The sequence below is a fragment of the Myxine glutinosa genome, chromosome 7 (genome assembly GCF_964187855.1).
Source record: "Myxine glutinosa chromosome 7, kmMyxGlut1.1, whole genome shotgun sequence".
NCBI lineage: Eukaryota > Metazoa > Chordata > Myxini > Myxiniformes > Myxinidae > Myxine > Myxine glutinosa.
Window position 1 is genome coordinate 52,450,797 of NC_136267.1, and position 19,105 is coordinate 52,469,901.

Sequence of the window (19,105 nt, forward strand, 5' to 3'; positions counted from 1 at the left end):
TACTCCCTTCTGAAACTTGCGCTTCCCAGTCGTCCCTTTAAACTATTGCGCTCCCTCGTCATTATAATCCACACTAATCTACCTGCGTCCCCACTACAGGTATCAGTCACTAACTAAACTTAACGTCACCTGATGTCATCTTCGCTAGATCCCTACAATATAACCTAACCCACCCGGGCTAGTTTTCACTGCCATACACCCCATAAACTATAGCGCATTTGCCCCACCATGGGAAGGGCGGCAGGGATGCCAGCCTTATCCACCGGGCCCATCGCTCACTACCAATTTTGCACATCAAATTTCAACAAATTAAAAATTTGCCAATCACTACCCATCATCTGCCAATCACTACTGCCAATCCCTTGCCAATCATCAAATTTTGTTTTTCTCTAATTTTGGGTCCAAAACACTAACCTCATCACCCAGTCTACTCACTAATGCCTCTCGGTGCGCCAATTCCTGTCCAAAGCCCGGCTTCATAAAGCCAAGCAATGGATGCTGGTTGTTTTGTGCCGGCGGCTGGATGCGTCCGGCATTCGGGGCAGGGACGGGGGCTTACCCGGGCCGAGATCCCACGCACCACCTCGGCGTGGAGCCATCCAATGTCCCGATCTCGACCTGCCGGCACGTCTCAACAAAACGTGGTCGCCATGACTACCCTTCCTATCCAGCTGCCCGCTCCGCCTAGTGGAGCCCGGACGCGGCCGTTCCAAGCGAGGCACAGCGCGGATCGCGTACGGTGGTTCTTTCGAAACCGCCGTGGTTTGGATCCCCGCTGGTCCTCGCGGCACGCGAAGCTGCCCGACGCGCACCGAGGGCCCGATTCGGCTATAAGTCGCCCTAACCGCTAAACCGGTTACCGTCGACGCTTCACCTGGACGCTTACATGCATACGCTACCCCTTTCTTGCTCATACATGCAGCTGTTCCCATTCTCCTCGTACCTTTCCTTACACACCTCGGTACACTCATTCCGCTCACAGCCTTGGTCACACACCTGACCACCGAACACTTTGGCACACATTCGTTGGTAGCACACCTCACCAACACACCTCTTCGCGCCCCCTCCTCTGTCACCTCCTCTGTGACAATCACAGGTGTGCTCTCATTCGCACACCCAACCACGTGCCTCACCACCAACTCCAGCGTGCATTCCCACTCACGCTCTACCATTCCAGGTGTGCATCCTTCCATCCCAGGTGTACATCCTCGCTCACCTGTCACAACCAACTCACTCTCCTTGTCACTCTCACTACTCTCACCTCCATTCTTGACAGCGCACTCACCCTTACTCTTGACAGCGCACTCTTTCCTCATGCACCTGTCCGTCACACACCTTTATCGTGCACACTCTCCCGTTACACCCTCTGTAACACTCACCACAGGTGTGCATTCTTCCTTGCCTTTGACAGCGCACTCTTTCCCCATGCACCCGTCCGTTACACACCTTTCTCGCGCACACTCTCCCGTTACACCCTCTGTAACACTCACCACACCGCGCTTCCATGTGCTCCCTCGCACACGCGCTACGACCGACTCACTCTCGCCAGCACCCTCACTCCTTGGCACGCACTTTTTCCTCACACACCCCAGAGTCGGACTTTCTCGCACACCTCCTTTTTCGCACACCAGACCTGTCGCACACTTCACCAACGGCCTCTCACGAACACCCGGGTCCATCTTGACCCCCAAGCTTCTTAAATCCCCTGGCGCATCATACGCACGACCATATTGGTCACCACTTACACCGGGTCCTCTTCCTCTTCGCTTCTCCTCCATCACCTGCGAATCCCTCATCCGGTTAATGAGCACATCATCACGATCCAAACACAGACTTTGGACCAATTCTTTTATCTCCTCTTTTATCTCTTTCTTATCCCCTCTCCGTCGCTTCTTAATTTCGCTCACCCCTTCTTCCACTTCTTCTAATTTCTGCTTCACCTCTTTTATTCCCCGGTACGTCTCCTCAAGCTCATCCTCTAAGGCTACCTTGACCGTTTCCATGTGCGTCCTCACCTGCCGGTCCTTCGTCTCCATTACCTCTATCACCTCGTCCAACCTCGTTGTCAGTCCCTCACGTACCATCTGACATTCCCTCTTCGTCGCTATCAAGTCATCTTTTAGTTCTTTCTGTGTCGCTTTTAACCCTCCTAGTACCGCAGTGTTCCTTTGTACCTGCTCCGTTACTTCTTTTTGTCCCTCCGTCAGCTGTTCCACCTCCTGCGTCAGGTCCTCTATGCCCCCTTGTAACTTTACAGTCCCCTTTCTCACCTCCTTCTCCATGTGCTCCTTACAGTGCCTCACCTCCTCGCGCACTCCTCCGACCTCCTCACTCACTCCTCTCCTGATCTCCTCTCCCATCACTTGCATCTCCTGCCCAGATGCCACCCTCATCTGCTCCATTTCCTCCCTGTGAGCATCCAGTTTGGTTTCTACCCCCATTCTGACCCCCTCTATCTGCTGCCCCATTTGTTTAACTTCCCTTTCCGCTTGGTCCCTCATGTTCCTCAATTTGCCTTCCATCCTGTTTTCTAACCCCTCTAACCCCTTTTGCATCCCTTCCATTTGATTCTCTTGAGCGGCCATTCTGTTTTCTACCCCCATTAACCCCTCCTGTATTTCCCCTAATCTATCGTCTAATTTCCCAAATTTCATGTCTAATCCCTTAAAATTATTGTCTAATCCCTTAAAATTATTGTCTAATCCCTCACCAGTACCCCTCGCTTCGTCCCTCATGTCCCTCAATTTGCCTTCCAATCGCTCACTATTAGCCCTCATTTGCTCACTCCGAGCATCCATCCGGTTCCCCATTACCCCCATTTGGCCCTCCAATCGCTCACCCATTTGTTCCATAAAGGCCCTCATTTGCAGGAGGAAAAGGTTCGAATCCACCAGGGGCGCTGCCACGGTCACGGGCGCGGTCGCCGTGACCAGCGAGGCGCCATTTTGCGCGCCCGCAACGTCGGGCGCAACGACGCTATTTTGTGCGTCTGCTACCCTCACTGCTTCGCTCTCCTTATGTCCCTCATTTTGGTCCTGGACCGACCCTGCCTCACTCTCCTCTACCGGACCCCAGCCGACTTGGTCTGCCATAGCGCGACTTTCAAAATTCGGGTTTTTATATTTTGTAAAACAATCAAATTTCGCTGTTATAATTTCGAGCGCGTAAAACGCGCTCCGGATCGAATTCTACCTCCCAACACCAATTGTTACCCTAGTGGTACAATTGGTGTTCCAAAATTTGGGCCTAACAAATTTAGTCCCAGGTCCGAATCCCACTCCTGACACCAATTGTTACAGACGCGGTTGTGGATGTTGGTTTACCGAGCGGTTTGGTATGACCGCGTCTGCACGTTTTCCCGATTATACTCGAACGTTGGCCGAGTCGCGCTACGCTAAATCAATTGAGGAAAAGGACACAACGGCTGGGTTAAAATGACACGACACCAAGGGTTCAGTTCTCAAGACCTCCGGAGGAGGTTATAATATTGCGGAAGGTCAGATTACAGGGATGAGAGAGACAGCATAGTAAGGTAGGCACTTAATTACGGTCTTATGGTAGCCCCGACAGACGACAGATAAACAGGACAAAACTGACTCACACGGGGATTGATGGCAAGGAAAGCGGGTAGTCGATGGCTCAAGATGCACCTTGGCTCAGGGACAGAATCGACCCGGTCCGGTCCAGTAGATGCGGGGAGGTCGCTCAGCGCTCGGAGGTCGCGACTTGTCCTTTCAAGCTGGGGGCGCATCTGATCTCACATCCGGTAAGTCGCTGCGCATATCCGGCGGGGAGTGACACGCCCTCGGCTCGTTAGCTCCGCCCCAGATGGAATCGGCCCGCCACTTCTCACTGGCTGCGGGTGGTTACCGGGCTCCGCCCCTGACGAGGAGCTGACAGCCAGCCCCTTCGTGGTAACCCCGTGGAGCGCATGGGCAATGGCGGCTAACCGAGCCGGAGTGAGGACGCACACTCCCCGCGCCGCGCCGCGCCCCTCTGTTGTTGTAGTTGTTGTTGTAGTTGTTGTTGTAGTTGTTGTTGTAGTTGTTGTGGTTGTTGTTTCATGGGGAAGATGGGAGGAGGTATGGGGAGGTCCTAAACTCACTACTGGTGCCATACGATCACATTCTGGTGCAACGAAGAGTCAGAATTAATGGAAACGAGTCCTTAACTGACATAGACTAAGAATAACTAGCAAGATGTCCGAAAGTTGTCTACGTGAGATGCGGTGGACCTGGGCACGACATTTAATGGGGGAAAAAGGGGAAGGTCGGTTCTACAGAGTGTTGTTTACAGACAATGGGACTAGGGAATGGGGGATTGGGGATAGTTGGGGAGTATTGGGGAAATAGGGGAATATTTACAAGCGGATATGGAGGCCAAATCCCATATCCGCAACAATATGTTATGTGTGCTGGCGCTTACACGAGCCTCGACCAAGTCGACAAAAATCAAACTGATCAATGCATATTCTATTATTAACAAGCCATCGGGCTTGCCAGGAAGATCGCTGTACTTGAGCATTTTCTCTGATGTGATCTTGGGACAACAGATTCTGTTTCATCAGTTGATTCAAAATGTCTTCTGGAGGAAAAACGCGAGTTGTAATAGCAGCAAGCAAGGTTAAAGGGACCATTTAATCCACATCTGAAATAGGCCACCCACCAAAGACCATGTTTAAATTGGGCTGGACTGAAAGGTTCCACAGACGAAAAAAGAGGTAGACCGCTGTTGAGCTTGGAGGATTGTGGGAGGAGGGATATCACTCAGGTGGAGGTGGTTGGAGAGTGGAGAGAGTTTGCTGATGATAGGGGGAGGTAGAGGAGTATTGTGGTCGAGGCATGGCACGAGATTGGTACCATTGGACCTCACCCCTTATAAAGGGAATAGGAGAAGAAGAAGTCCTCTGAATGTGAGCTGTCAACAGCAGCACTCTGCCCTCTCGCCCCCTCCCCAGCAACTCAAGGATGCACACGTTATTCAAGTAACCCCCTTCCTGGTTAAACTCCCAAAATTAAGGCTGACTGCACATTATTTTGTTCCTCTTTTCTCCCATTTGTGTAACCAACTTCCTGTGGCTGTTTTATCCCACTCTTCCCACCAGGGCATCACCATCTCATGTCATCCTCCATCACTCACTACAATCACCTGTTTTACCCCATTAACCCTACCTGACCCAACCCTCTTACTTGCAGGTTAGTGTGTCCCCCTCTCCCCAACCTCCCCCCCCCCCCCCCACCCACCACTGTCAGGTTATACAGTCCATCACCTTGCTCTTCATTGAGCCTCAATCTTGTAAAGGAAGGAATGAAAGAAACCTGGAAGCTCTTTCATCACGAAACATAGCTCTTTACCCATATGAGCAACCAACGTTTTACAAACTTGAATTATTACCATCTCATTCTGGAGGAGCTGATAATTACCTCCCGCAACGAAGGTGGACAAAGGCTATGTTTTCATCCCTGTCTCTTTGTCTTTATTTGAGCAGGATATCTCAAAGTCGTGGATGGATTCGGACAAAATGTGGTGGAGAGATTGGGTATCTGACGAGGACGAATTGATTCGATTTTGGTGAAGATCCGGATCCGGATACAATAATTATTATATATATATTTAAAGTTTTCCTTCACCATTGAGAGATGGGGCAAAAACTACATATGGCATGATATTGTTGCGGATATGGGATTTACATCCATCCATATCCGCTTGTAAATATTCCCCTCTTTCCTCAATACTCCCCAACTCTCCCCAATCCCTCAATCCCTAGTCCCACTTTCTGTAACCAACACTCTGTAGACCCGACCTCCCCCTATTTCCCCCCATTAAATGTCGTGCCCAGGTCCACCGCATCTCACGTAGACAACTATAGGACATCTTGCTAGTTATTCTTAGTCTATGTCAGTTAAGGACTCGTTTCCATTAATTCTGACCCTTCGTTGCACCAGAATGTGATTGTATGGCACCGTTAGGAAGTTTAGGACCTCCCAATACCTCCCCGCAGCTCTTCCTCACGGTTCAGCAACAACAACAACAACAACAACGGCGGCGGCGTGCACAGGGAGTGCGCGTCCTCACTCCGGCTTGGTTGGTAGGGGGTGTTGGGAGGGCATGAGGCCTTCCCAACGAGCCGCCATCGAACATGTGCTCGACGGGGTTACCAAATAGGGGCTCCCTGTCAGCTCCTCGTCAAGGGCGGAGCCCGGTAACCCCCGCACCCAATGGAAGCGGCGGACCGGTCCCATCTGGGGCGGAGCCAACCAGCCGAGGGCGTGTCACTCCCCGCTGAGCATGCGCAGGAAGAGGGAGGTGACGTCAGATGCGCGCTGAGCTTGGAGCAAGCAAGACGTACCCTCCGAGCGCTGTGAGGCCTCCCCGCATCTCTGGACTGGACCGTGCTTTATCCTGTCCCCGAGCCAAGGTGCACCTTGTGCTATCGACTACCTGTCCCTTCCTGCCATCAATCCCTGTGTAAGTCAGCCTTGTTCCATTTGTCTGTGGTCTGTCTGGGATAAGATAAGACGGTAATTAAGTGCCCATCTCTTCTGTGTCTTTTACCTCACTCTGCCGTGTAATCTACCCCCTTTTCTCCACCACTGTAATTATACCCTCCTCCGGAGGTCTTGAGAACTGTACCCCTTGCGTCGTTTCATCTATCCCAGTCGTTGTGTCCTTTCCATCATTGATTTAGCATAGCGCGATTTGGTCAACGTCTGGGTGGAATCGGGGTCTAGTCGGGGAATAACTGTTCGGTCGCGGTCATACCAACCGCTCGGTCAAAATAACATCTAAACCGCGTCCGTAACAATTGTTGTCAGGAGTTGGGATTCGAACCTGGGACTAAATTTATTTAGCCCAAATTTTGGACACCAATTGTGTTATTACCGCAACAATTGGTGTCGAGGAGTGAGATTCGAGGCCCGAACCAATTTTTTTAAAACATCTAGAAAAAAATTTGGTCAAAATTATAAAGTCACCGAAATTTGATTTTGTTTTACAAAAAAAAACCCGAATTTTGAAAGTCGCGCTATGGCAGATCAAGACGGCTGGGTTCCGGTAGAGGAGAGTGAGGCAGGGTCGATCCAGGACCAAATTGAGGGACATGAGGAGAGCGAAGCAGTGAGGGCGGCAGGTTCGCAAAATGGCGTCCTCGCGCACGAGGTTACGGGCGCGCAAAATGGCGCCTCGCAGATGGCTACGGCGGCCGCGCCCGCTGCACAAGTGGGAGGGATTGACATGCAGGCCCTCATTGCGCAGCTACAGGCAGCTGTACAGATGAGTATGGGGAGCCAAATTGAGCGACTGGGTGAGCGATTGGAGGGCCAAATGGGGGTAATGAGGGACGAAGCGAGGGGTACCGGTGAGGGATTAGACAAGAAATTTGAGGGATTAGACAAGATATTTGAGGGATTAGACAAGAAATTTGAGGGATTAGACAATAAATTTGAGGGTGTTAGTTAGACAATGGGATAGAAGGGGTGAAATATGGGTTAACGGGGGTAGAAAACAGAATGGCCGCTCAAGAGAATCAAATGGAAGGGATGAAAAAGGGGTTAGAGGGGTTAGAAACTAGTATGGAAGGCAAATTGAGGGACATGAGGGACCAAGCGGAAAGGGAAGTTAAACAAATGGGGCAGCAGATAGAGGGGGTCAGAATGGGGGTAGAAACTAAATTGGATGCTCACAGGGAGGAAATGGAGCAGATGAGGGTGGCATCTGGGCAGGAGATGCAAGTGATGGGAGAAGAGATCAGAAGAGGTGTGAGTGAGGAGGTCGGAGGAGTGCGCGAGGAGGTGAGGCACTGTAAGGAGCGCATGGAGAAGGAGGTGAGAAAGGGGACTGTAAAATTGCAAGGTGGTATAGAGGAGTTGACGCTGGGAGTAGAACAACTGACAGTGGGACAAAAGGAGTTGGGGGACCAGGTAAAGAAGAACACAGCGGTAATAGAGGGTTTAAAATCGACACAGAAGGAGATGAAAAAGGACGTAGGGGTAATTAAAAAAGAGTGTCAGACGGTACATGAGGACCTGACGAGGAAAATGAACAAGGTGGTAGAGGTGATGGAGGTTAAAGAGCGGGAGGTGCGGGAGCACATAGAAAAAAATAAGGTGGAGTTAGAGGAAGAACTTAAGGGGGCGCACGAGGAGATGAAGGAGGTGAAGCAGAAATTAGACGAAGTGGAAGAAGGGGTGAGCGAAATTAAGAAGCGACGGAGAGAGGATAAGAAAGAGATCAAAGAGGAAGTGAAAGAATTGGTCCAAAGTCTGTGTTCGGATCGTGATGATGTGCTCATTAACCGGATGAGGGATTCGCAGGTGATGGAGGAGAAGCGAAGAGAAAGAGGACCCGGTGTAAGTGGTGACCAATATGGTCGTGCGTATGATGCGCCAGGTGATTTAATAAGCTTGGGGGTCGAGATGGACCCGGATGTTCGTGAGAGGCCAAGAGTGAGGTGTATGGCTGGTCCGGAGGGTATGGAACGAGGGTGCGAGCGAGAGGGTCTGGTGATGGGAGAGGTGCGAGGTGTGAGGGAGCAAGGTGGTGGTGGTATGGAATGGGTAGCGGGTTGCGGAAGTGTGACCCATGCATCGACACCAACAGGGGTAGTTTTTAGAGGGACAGGGGAGGCATGGGAGCCCCTTGGGGGTAATGTACTGTGGGGGCCCGGCCGGTTCGGCCCCGCGCTGACCCCGCAAGGGGCGACGCACGGGGTCCGGCAGGCGGGCAACGACTCGCATACGAGGTGGTCCCACAAGGTCCCACTCACGCCGTATGACGGCAAGAGTGATCTACGCGCGTACCTGGCGCAGTTTGACTGTGTGTGTAAGGGCAACGGTTGGGGTGAGGACGAAGGTGGAGTACACCTGGTGGCCGCATTGCGCGGCGCGGCGGCGGAGGTGCTGACGGCATTACCACCGGGTGCTCTCACCCTGCCAGCCCTCCACGACGCCCTAATTAATCGATTCGGCATTGAACAGCAGAGCGAGCTTGTGAAAGCTCAGCTCGCGCTGCGAAAACGCAAGCCCCAGGAAGCCATCGGGGAACTTGCCCACGACATTCGCCGCGCAGTGGGGATCGCACATGCTAACATGGCAGCGGATTCCCAGGAAAGCCTGGCGCTGGACCATTTTATCCAGGCCCTCCCGGATATTGAGCTCCGTCAACAGCTCGCCATGTGGCGCCCGCAGACTCTGAGCCAGGCGGCTGACGCTGCAGCCCGTTGGGAAGCAGCGAGGCCCCTGGCCCGGGGGAGCGAGCGTCACGCAGTGGCGGTCCGCCAGGTCGGACCCCCGATGGAGGGAGGACCCCCTTGGGGGCCCGCCCCCGACGTGAGTCCTGACCTGGCGGGCATGGTCCGGAGGCTGGTGGACCAGCGCCTGGCGGGACCTGGACCATGGCAGGCGGCCCCGGAAGTGGCCCGCGGTGGACCACGAGCGGGTAATCCAATTCGGACCTTCAGGGGGGGAAATTTGGAATTCCGGAGACAAGCACCTTATCAGGTGAGGTGCTGTACTTGCAACCGTCTGGGTCACCTGGCGCGGCACTGTCGAGCCACGCGCCGGGATGATCCCCGGCGGTTGAGGTCCTTAACTCCGCCCAGGGGGGAGCGGGTTAGCCGACCCCAGACACCCCCCCGCCAGACCCCGGGAAACTAGAAGGCCTTACACCGGCGAGCAGGCGCCCCCGTGGATTGCCTCGGCTTTAGATGCCGAGGCGGGACCCAGTACCTCTGAATAAGGGGGGCTTATTAGTGCCAGAGGACTGGGGGATTAATGAGCGATGGGCCCGGTGGGTAAGGGTGGCATCCCTGCCACCCTTCCCATGATGGGGGCAAATGCGCTATAGATTATGGGGTGTATGGCAGTGAAAACTAGCCCGGGTGGGTTAGGATATTGTGTGTAGGGATCTAGCGAAGAGGACATTAGGTAACGTTAAGGTTTAGATAGTGACTGATACCTGTAGTGGGGACGCAGGTAGTTTAGTGTGTTTGATAATGACGTGGGAGCGCAATAGTTTAAAGGGACGACTGGGAAGCGCAAGTTTCAGAGGGGAGTAGTTAGATGAGATGATGCTGTGTGAGAACTGGACAGGTGTGTGGAGCAGTGTATGAGTAGTGAGTGTTGTGGATCAGCGCGAATGCGCTTGGGTGAGAGAAGGGTGCAGGCGGCACCAAGTATGAGAGCACAGGTGTGCAAGTACAGGTGTGTGGAATACATGGAGTATTGGAATGAGTGGTGTTGAGAGAGTTGGAGTAAGTGGTACGGAGTGGTGTGCATGGTGCGAAGGTGTGGATGGGGGAAGAGTGGACCCCTTTCACGAGTACCCGGGGCGGGTAGTGTAAGTGTTAGGTAGAGGGTATAGGTAAATTGTTTTTGGATATTGGCATCTGTGGTGTGGGTGGAAGGATGGTATTTGGATGGGTGCATTAGTGTTGTGGAAATGGCTGGGCGTGTAGCCTGTTAGTGTGTGTAGTTGGTTTGGGCACTCCACCACTGTGAGGATGTCGGCCAGGTGAGGCCGCAGGTGGGCTCTGGGAGCCGGTAGTTGTGGATGGGGCCCGAGGATCCGGAGGACGGACCCGGGTAGCCCAGTGCCAGAGGGCACCGAGTGGGGTGACAAAGCCAGGAGGGGCCTTCCCAAATTAGATAGGTTAGGTAAGGAGCAGGTAAGCTCGGGTGGCAACTACAGTGGTGGAGGTGTGCAGGTGGGTAGACCTGCTGGGAGAGCTACACGTCACAGCCCAGAAATTGTGCAAGGGCACCGGGAGATGAATCGGGGGAGTGAGACCCCAAATTGAGAAGCACCACAGTTTGGTCAATGGGAATTGGTTTTTAGAACCCAGAGTGTAAGTTGGCCAATGGATTGGCAGGGAGAGACCCCGGGTAGTGTTAAGTGTGTTAATGTCATTTAGAGGATAGTTAGGATTGAAGTCTCCTCGCACCATCTACATGCACTCACCTGAGATGACGTACCTCCACACCATGCCATGTTATGTTATTTTATTGTGCAGATGGTTGGAATGTGAGACGCATCATGACGTGGGTGTGACATTGTGCTTGATGTTCCATCTCTTCCTCCTTATGAGGATTGATGGCAAATTTTGGCTAGAGGGATTGTGGTGACGAATTTGGTGTAAGGGAAATGTGGGGAAGACGTGACAGTAGCGACGAATTTGTAAATGTGTAGATTTTGTAAATATGGGGTAAGGGCAAGGGTAGTGTAGGTGACAGGGGGGGTGACGTACGGTAGGGACGAGCTTTCTCATTTCGCTCTCCGTACGCATTTCGCCTTGCATTGCCTTATTGACGTGTACCCTTGTGACCTTACCCCTCGCTCATTTGTCTTTCCCCTTTTTTTTCTCCCACATGACCTGTGCGCCATTGGGCGCCGAGGGGAGCGTGCGTGAGTCCGCCATTGGGCGCCCGAACCTCTCGCAACCACAGCTGTCTGCATCGATGCACCACATTATGGACCACATGCCTGTGGCCGAGCACCACTGATGGACCCCATGGGTTGGGGCATGGCCCCTCTGCTGGAACCGGCCATGAGGGCCCGAAATCTTGCTGGCGGACCTTGGCCACAGGGCACCGATGCCCCACAGGTGAACCACACTAGTCGGTCCTGTGGGCCATAAATAAATAAAAATGGACACGTTGGGTGCATTTCATTTTAGGCTCAAATAGGCCGCCAGTAGGAAAATGAAAGGAAATGACAACATCTGGAAGAAAGTAAATAGCCAGCAGAGGGAGCCGAAGAGCAAGAGACCACCTGCAGGGTTAGGGGTTGTTGGTTTATTTTTATTGTTGAACATTGACGAACTATGATGACTGGGCACCGATTGGTGCCTGAGGGTGTATTGGTGCGTTTTGGGTGCTTTCATGGTGCATTGATGCAGAGCAGACTGTCTCCCCCCCAGAAAGAACAATCACAGGTCCTGGGTTAGTCTTGTAAATAAAGTAGCGTCAATTGTAAATAATGCTCCCTACCGGCTGTATGTTTAGTTTGAGGATGCTTTACGCGATTCGGTTATCCTGTGGGTGTGTTTCTGTTAGGAGAAGGGTGCAACGTCGCAGGGGGACATATTTACTTATTTGTGAACATCTGTAAAACTGTCGCACTCAGGGTTGAGTTAATAGTAGAGGGAACTACATCTGAGTGCCACACTAAAGTAGGTAAAAATTTATCGGGTCGGGACGCCCCGAGGTAGAGAAGGGTGCAGTGTTGCGGATATGGGATTTACATCCATCCATATCCGCTTGCAAATATTCCCCTCTTTCCTCAATACTCCCCAACTCTCCCCAATCCCTCAATCCCTAGTCCCACTTTCTGTAACCAACACTCTGTAGACCCGACCTCCCCCTATTTCCCCCCATTAAATGTCGTGCCCAGGTCCACCGCATCTCACATAGACAACTATAGGACATCTTGCTAGTTATTCTTAGTCTCTGTCAGTAAAGGACTCGTTTCCATTAATTCTGACCCTTCGTTGCACCAGAATGTGATTGTATGGCACCGTTAGGAAGTTTAGAACCTCCCAATACCTCCCCGCAGCTCTTCCTCACGGTTCAGCAACAACAACAACAGCAACGGCGGCGGCGTGCACAGGGAGTGCGCGTCCTCACTCCGGCTTGGTTGGTAGGGGGTGTTGGGAGGGCATGAGGCCTTCCCAACGAGCCGCCATCGAACATGTGCTCGACGGGGTTACCAAATAGGGGCTCCCTGTCAGCTCCTCGTCAAGGGCGGAGCCCGGTAACCCCCGCACCCAATGGAAGCGGCGGACCGGTCCCATCTGGGGCGGAGCCAACCAGCCGAGGACGTGTCACTCCCCGCTGAGCATGCGCAGGAAGAGGGAGGTGACGTCAGATGCGCGCTGAGCTTGGAGCAAGCAAGACGTACCCTCCGAGCGCTGTGAGGCCTCCCCGCATCTCTGGACTGGACCGTGCTTTATCCTGTCCCCGAGCCAAGGTGCACCTTGTGCTATCGACTACCTGTCCCTTCCTGCCATCAATCCCTGTGTAAGTCAGCCTTGTTCCGTTTGTCTGTGGTCTGTCTGGGATAAGATAAGACGGTAATTAAGTGCCCATCTCTTCTGTGTCTTTTACCTCACTCTGCCGTGTAATCTACCCCCTTTTCTCCACCACTGTAATTATACCCTCCTCCGGAGGTCTTGAGAACTGTACCCCTTGCGTCGTTTCATCTATCCCAGTCGTTGTGTCCTTTCCATCATTGATTTAGCATAGCGCGATTTGGTCAACGTCTGGGTGGAATCGGGGTCTAGTCGGGGAATAACTGTTCGGTCGCGGTCATACCAACCGCTCGGTCAAAATAACATCTAAACCGCGTCCGTAACAATATTTAACTCTTTCACGAGCCTCGATTCAGTATACAAAAAAAAAAAAATAATAATAATTATAATTTTAAAATCTCAGATTTGTGGATGGATTATGACAAAATTGGTGGATGACTGTTTAGATGACAAGAACAAGCCAAATAGATTTTGGTTAAGGTCCGGATGCAGATCCGTGGGTCTATCAGTGGGATACAAAATGCAAACTGTTCAGCCTGGTAGAGGTATGTGTTTTACTGGATGCCGTTCTTGTTGTAAGAGTATTTGTTAATTAATGATGCTCTAAAATAGATTGCTAAAATCCAATCACAAAAATCCTAAAAAACAAGTGATTTATTTCTCTTTCCTTTTTTGCCAATTGCTATGTTTTTAGCTTATCTGGAATTGGAATTTCAGATGAGGTATTGTCATCGTGTACCGCAACATCCGTCCTTCCTTTTCGTATTTCGACTTCTACGGCCAAACCACCCTTGGTTGGACAACCCTCCCATCTACTTTCTGAACAATCCTCTCCAAGAAGTTCTGTCACTCAAGCTTTTGGGTCTCACTATCTGCCATGATCTTTCCTGGGAAAACCATATTTCCAAGCTGGCCTCCAAAGCCAGTCGCCGACTGGGCATCCTCCGTCGTGCGAAGTCCTTCCTTGCCACACCTGAGCTCCTCACTACATACAAGGCTTTCATCCGCAGCTCAATGGAATACTGCTCTACCCTCTGGGCTGGTGCTCCTGCCTCACACCTAGCTTGTCTTCACGCTGTTGAAACCAAAGCTTTCAGAATCATTGGAATCTCCCGCGATGAAGCTAACTCCGAGGGCCTTTCACTCACTCACCGCAGGCAGGTTTGTGGTCTTTCTGTCTTTTACTGACTCCTTTCCGGCCTAGCTCCTCCAGCTCTGTCTGTGCTCTGTCCCCCAAATATTCCTACAGGTCGCACAAGATCTTCCAGCAACGCTCTTGTGGTTAAACTGCCAAAATCAAGACTCTCTGCTCACCTTCACTCTTTCATTTCTCTTTTCTCCCTCCTCTGGAACAAACTCCCTCACTCTTTTCAATCCCACTCCTCTCTCCAGGTCTTTAAAACAGCTGTTCACCACCATCTCTTATCTTCCCCCATCCAAAACCTTGATATTTTCTACTCCCGCTAATTTCACCCCAAATCCACTTTTTTGAAATACCGTCTTCTTTCCTGGAAGTCCTTGCAGTGTCCTTGTGTGTCCTACTTCTCCCACCACCCTACCCCCCATCCCCCTTCCCATGCATCCTCCTCCCAAGCCCTCTCCCTCCCACAGATCTTCCGATGTCCCTGCTCTCTGCTGTTGTACTTGTGTGCTTCCCTCTCTCTCCCCATCTTGTCTCCTGCTCCCTTTATTATATGTTTTATGTGTCCGTTTGTTTTTTGTGATCAATGTTAGCTCTTACACGAGCCTCGATCTTGTATACAAAAAAAAACCAACAAAAAAAAAACCACTGGGCCGATCTGGCTGAAATTTGGCAGCAACGTTCCGCTACTGACTGGTAACAGGGATTGCAAAACTCGTTCCTTTCACGTGACCGTAAGTAGGTCAAGATGGCAGACTTAGTAAATTCTTTCAAAAATCTTCTTTGCAGACCCATCAGTCAGAATGCTACCAAATTTGGATTACAACATTAGGCCAGGGCCCAGATAAGCTACTGGTCCTATTTTTATTCCCCATAACAGTCATGTTCCCCCATCTCGTTATGCTCGAGTGAGATGTGCATGGAAGAAGTTTCGGGAACTGAGTGACGTGCTGACGAGGAGGGGAGTGTCGTTGAAGCTGAAGGGAAAGGTGTATGCCTTTCCTTTTCATGTGTAAGAAGTGTTATGAATTATGATTTATGGGAGCGAGACATAGGTAATGAATGTCGAGCAGCAACGAAGGCTGGAAAGGGTGGAAATGCGAATGGTTCGGTGGATGTGTGGAGTATCGTTGAGAGATAGGAAGACAAATGATGAATTGCGAAAGATGATGGGAATAGAGCCTGTGATTGATGCTGTGAAGAGAAACAGGTTGAGATGGTTTGGTCATGTGTTGAGGAAGGATGAAAGTGACTGGTTGAGAAGAGTGATGTAAATGAAGGTAGAAGGGAGTAGAGGACGGGGAAGACCGAGAAAGACTTGGCTAAACGTGGTGGAAGAAGAAATGCGGGTAAGGGGGTTAACAAGGGGAGATGCAGAAAATAGGGCAAAATGGAGAAGATTGTCATGGGGCCCGCAAGGCTAACCCCCGCTCTAGCAGGGAAAATGGTCTTAAAATGCCTGTTGTGTGTGTTGTATAACAGTTGTGCCAGAGGCTTCAAAACAATATGTAGGTCAGGAAAGCTATAATTGTCTTGTAATGATGACAAATTAATTCATGGTTGTTAGCAAAATGACTATTTTATTTATTTTGCATCTGATGGTGAGTGTGAAACCACGTTATGTCAGACAGAAAATGTGATCGTACGAAGAAGTGAGCACACTACTGAACCAAAACAAAGAGCGGCTAGCCGCGTATCTTTGTCTGCACTGACCTCACCACCCCCCAAGGCTGCCCAACCAAGAATCAGAAAAACACAGCAAGTAAACAAAGGTAAGTTCTGCTCAAGTGTTACTCAGCTGTTCTTGATTTTGCAGCGGAATGATCGTATGGAGATTTATACAGACTATAAATAACCATGTTTGATATCGGTCTGAATTTTGGTACCATTGGATTGTGCTTGTGTTGTCGTAGCAACCATTTTTCCTTCGTGTCTGCCGTCCTTGTGCATATTGTTACAGATTCGGCACTTCCGTGGTGGTGGTTTTCATCCACTTGAAACATTTCTGGTTATGTATTATTATTATTATTATTATTGGGGTTTGAAGGAAACGGCGATTATTGTTGTTAAAAGGTAAGGTTATTGTTGAAAAAGGCAAAAACGGGTAAATATTTTAAATGAAACAGGAAACCGGATCGAGAACCTGAAGACGACGAGGAAGAAGAAGAAGAAGAGGCGTGGCGAGAACGGTCGGACAAGACACGTGACGTCGAGCTCCGTAGCGAGCGTTGTCTAACGAAGGTCGCGAGGGAATTTTGAGTTCCTTGAAAGGACATCCGGCGATAGGTATTATCGCTGGGATTGAGAAATCTGCGAAGTCAGGTTTAGGCGTTGAGATTCTGAAGAATCCTCGCTTGGTTGCTTCGCCTCAAGTAAGAGCTGTCGGCCATTTTGACCTTCGTGCTTCGCTCACCGAAAAAGGTTTTGCTACATCAGCTTTTCTCACCATCCTGTCGTCTGCCGGGGATGTGTGTGTGCAAAAGCGGCGTTTTAAGAATACGTTGCGGTTCGCTGATTGAACTGTGAACGTGTATGTCTGGAGGGGGCCTTTGGGACTTCCCATCCCACTGCCAGTTTACCTTTGGTTTGGACCACGTGACTGTCTACGTTTTGCCTACGCCTCATTACTCGCCTCATCACTACTCGCAGGAGGGGATTATCCTTGAGTTATAGAGACATTGAGGAGTGTTCTTTTTCATTCACTGGGAGCGCAGTGAGTTATATTACTTTAGCAGATGGTACCATCTTAAGATATATTGAGTGCACTTTGATTGCTATTGGTTGTACCGTTATTCTTGTGTGTGATTTTTAATACAACATTTGTTCTTTTATAATCATTGGTGTGGTTTCACTCTTGATTACTGACACAGAATAACATATTTTTCTGCCGTGGCTCCTCTCGGGGTTCGGAGGTATACCGAGACCAGGAGGTCGGGGAGGAACACGTAACAATATGTGTAACAGGTTCGGTCAAGATCGGGTTATTTAGACTTCAGTAAACAATCGAGAAGAATGATGTTTAAGGCTGTCGCAAAAAATATCCTGAGAGTTCACCACAGCAATGATGGGTCAAATGACCTAATTTGCTTGTTTGATGTCAGTTTCTTGATTTTCAGAGGTGCAAACACGTACATACAGAGAATTGCCTTGTGGAGGTGGGAGAGTGGGTTTGTGTTATGACCTGACCCTGGGTACACTCAGCATGTTTGCAAAATTGGGTCGAGATTGGGCCAGCCATTTTTATGACGAAGTTGCTGGAGGCATTATATTTTTGGGCTGTCCGTCCGTTCATGCATCTGTGATGGGTTTTCATTGCTCTGATAACTTGCGAATGGCTGAAGGGAACTAAGTCAAATTTGGTACAAGTATGTATAATGATGTAAGGATAAACAGATTAGATTATGGGGTCAAGAGGCTGAAAATTCGAGTTGCTGCATTTACTTGTAAACCAGTGATGTCATTTTGATCAAACTTGGGATAAGTACAGTCACGTGAAAAAGTAAGTACAGTTAGTACACCCTATGTAAAGTTTTGACTTTTTCAACATATTTCAACATACAGCTATTTGATCTTCATTTCAACAATATTGATAGATAAAGGTGATATAATATAACAAATATCATGAAACATTTACATTTTGTAGTCCATTGTATAATTTAAATAAACATAAATGCAAATTTCGCATGTGGAAAAAGTAAGTACACCCCTACATTTATCACTACTTCAAATACCTAAAATTAGAATCAGGTGCACTAGCTCAGGTGCAAATGATTAGAACATCGTTAGAGAGGATCTTGGAGGAACCTGTCTCATTTAAACCTCAGACATTTAGTTTGGTTTGCTCTTTGTTGTTGAAGTGTGCGGCGTCACCATGCCTAGATCAAAAGAGCTCTCTGAGGGCTTCAGAAAGAAGGTTATAGATGCCTACAAGTCGGAAGGGATTTAAAAAGATCTCCAAACAATTTGAAATCAATCATTCGACTGTCCGGAAGATCATCGACAAGTGGAGAAGATTCCAAACAACTGCCAACTTGTTCAGGCCAGGCCGCCCCAGCAAGTTCAGCCCCAGAGCAGACCGCAAGATGCTGAAAGAAGTCTCTAAGAACCCCAGAATGTCATCACGGGACCTCCAGGTAGCTCTTGCCACTGTTGATGTCAAAGTGCACGAGTCTACCATTAGAAAGAGGCTGCACAAATTTGATCTACATGGGAGGTGGGCCAGGAGGAAACCTTTTCTGTCCAGAACGAACATCAGGGCAAGACCAAAGTTTGCCAATGAACACCTAGGCAAAGACCAGCACTTCTGGAACAATGTGCTCTGGACAGATGAGTCAAACGTAGAGCTATTTGGCCACAGTACCAGAAGACGTGTTTGGCGAAAACCAAAGACAGCATTTGACCACAAGTACCTGATATCAACTGTAAAGCATGGTGGTGGAAATATTACGGTTTGGAGTAGCTTTATTGCATGGGCAGCTCACCATCATTGAATCCACTATGAATTATTCATTGTACCAGAGGGTGCACCGTCCATCGGAGCAACATTAAGCTGTATGACACATCTGCCAGCAATGGTCATTTGTGGAGGTTAAATATCTCATGATGTCTCCAGTGAAGGGTAGGCCAGCTTTCACCGACACCCTGAACAGATTACAAACTTTGGGTAGCAAGTAGTCTGGCCGTAGGATGTGCATTGGTCTTCAGAACTGGCTGACCAGGCCAACAAACTGGTTGGGGCAGGAATTTGTAATATGATGAACCTGGGGTGCCGGTAAAAACGTGCGTTAAACACACCCTGGGATATTCAACCTCCACCAACTTGTGCTAGCAGATGGGACATCCGTTCCAACGTCCATCTGGGGGACGGCAAACTTTGTAATGCAACACCGTGCCTGTGGGTGGAGCAGCAATCCGACAGTTTATAATTAGGTCAAGATTCG

At 50.0% G+C, this 19,105-nt stretch overlaps 1 protein-coding gene across 3 annotated transcripts in view; it reads left to right on the top strand.

The window, feature by feature from the left end:
• The window catches only part of LOC137431225 (CTD small phosphatase-like protein 3), an 87,391-nt gene that overhangs the window by 7,610 nt on the left and 60,676 nt on the right, over positions 1-19,105 (top strand). For 2 of the 3 annotated variants that reach the window (XM_068122315.2, XM_068122317.2), the window contains exon 3: positions 15,793-15,937. In XM_068122315.2, the coding sequence (XP_067978416.2) occupies positions 15,793-15,937 (145 nt within the window). Of the gene's footprint in view, positions 1-11,373; positions 11,600-15,792; positions 15,938-19,105 lie in introns of those variants that run through there. The other variant, XM_068122316.2, reaches the window with a different exon arrangement.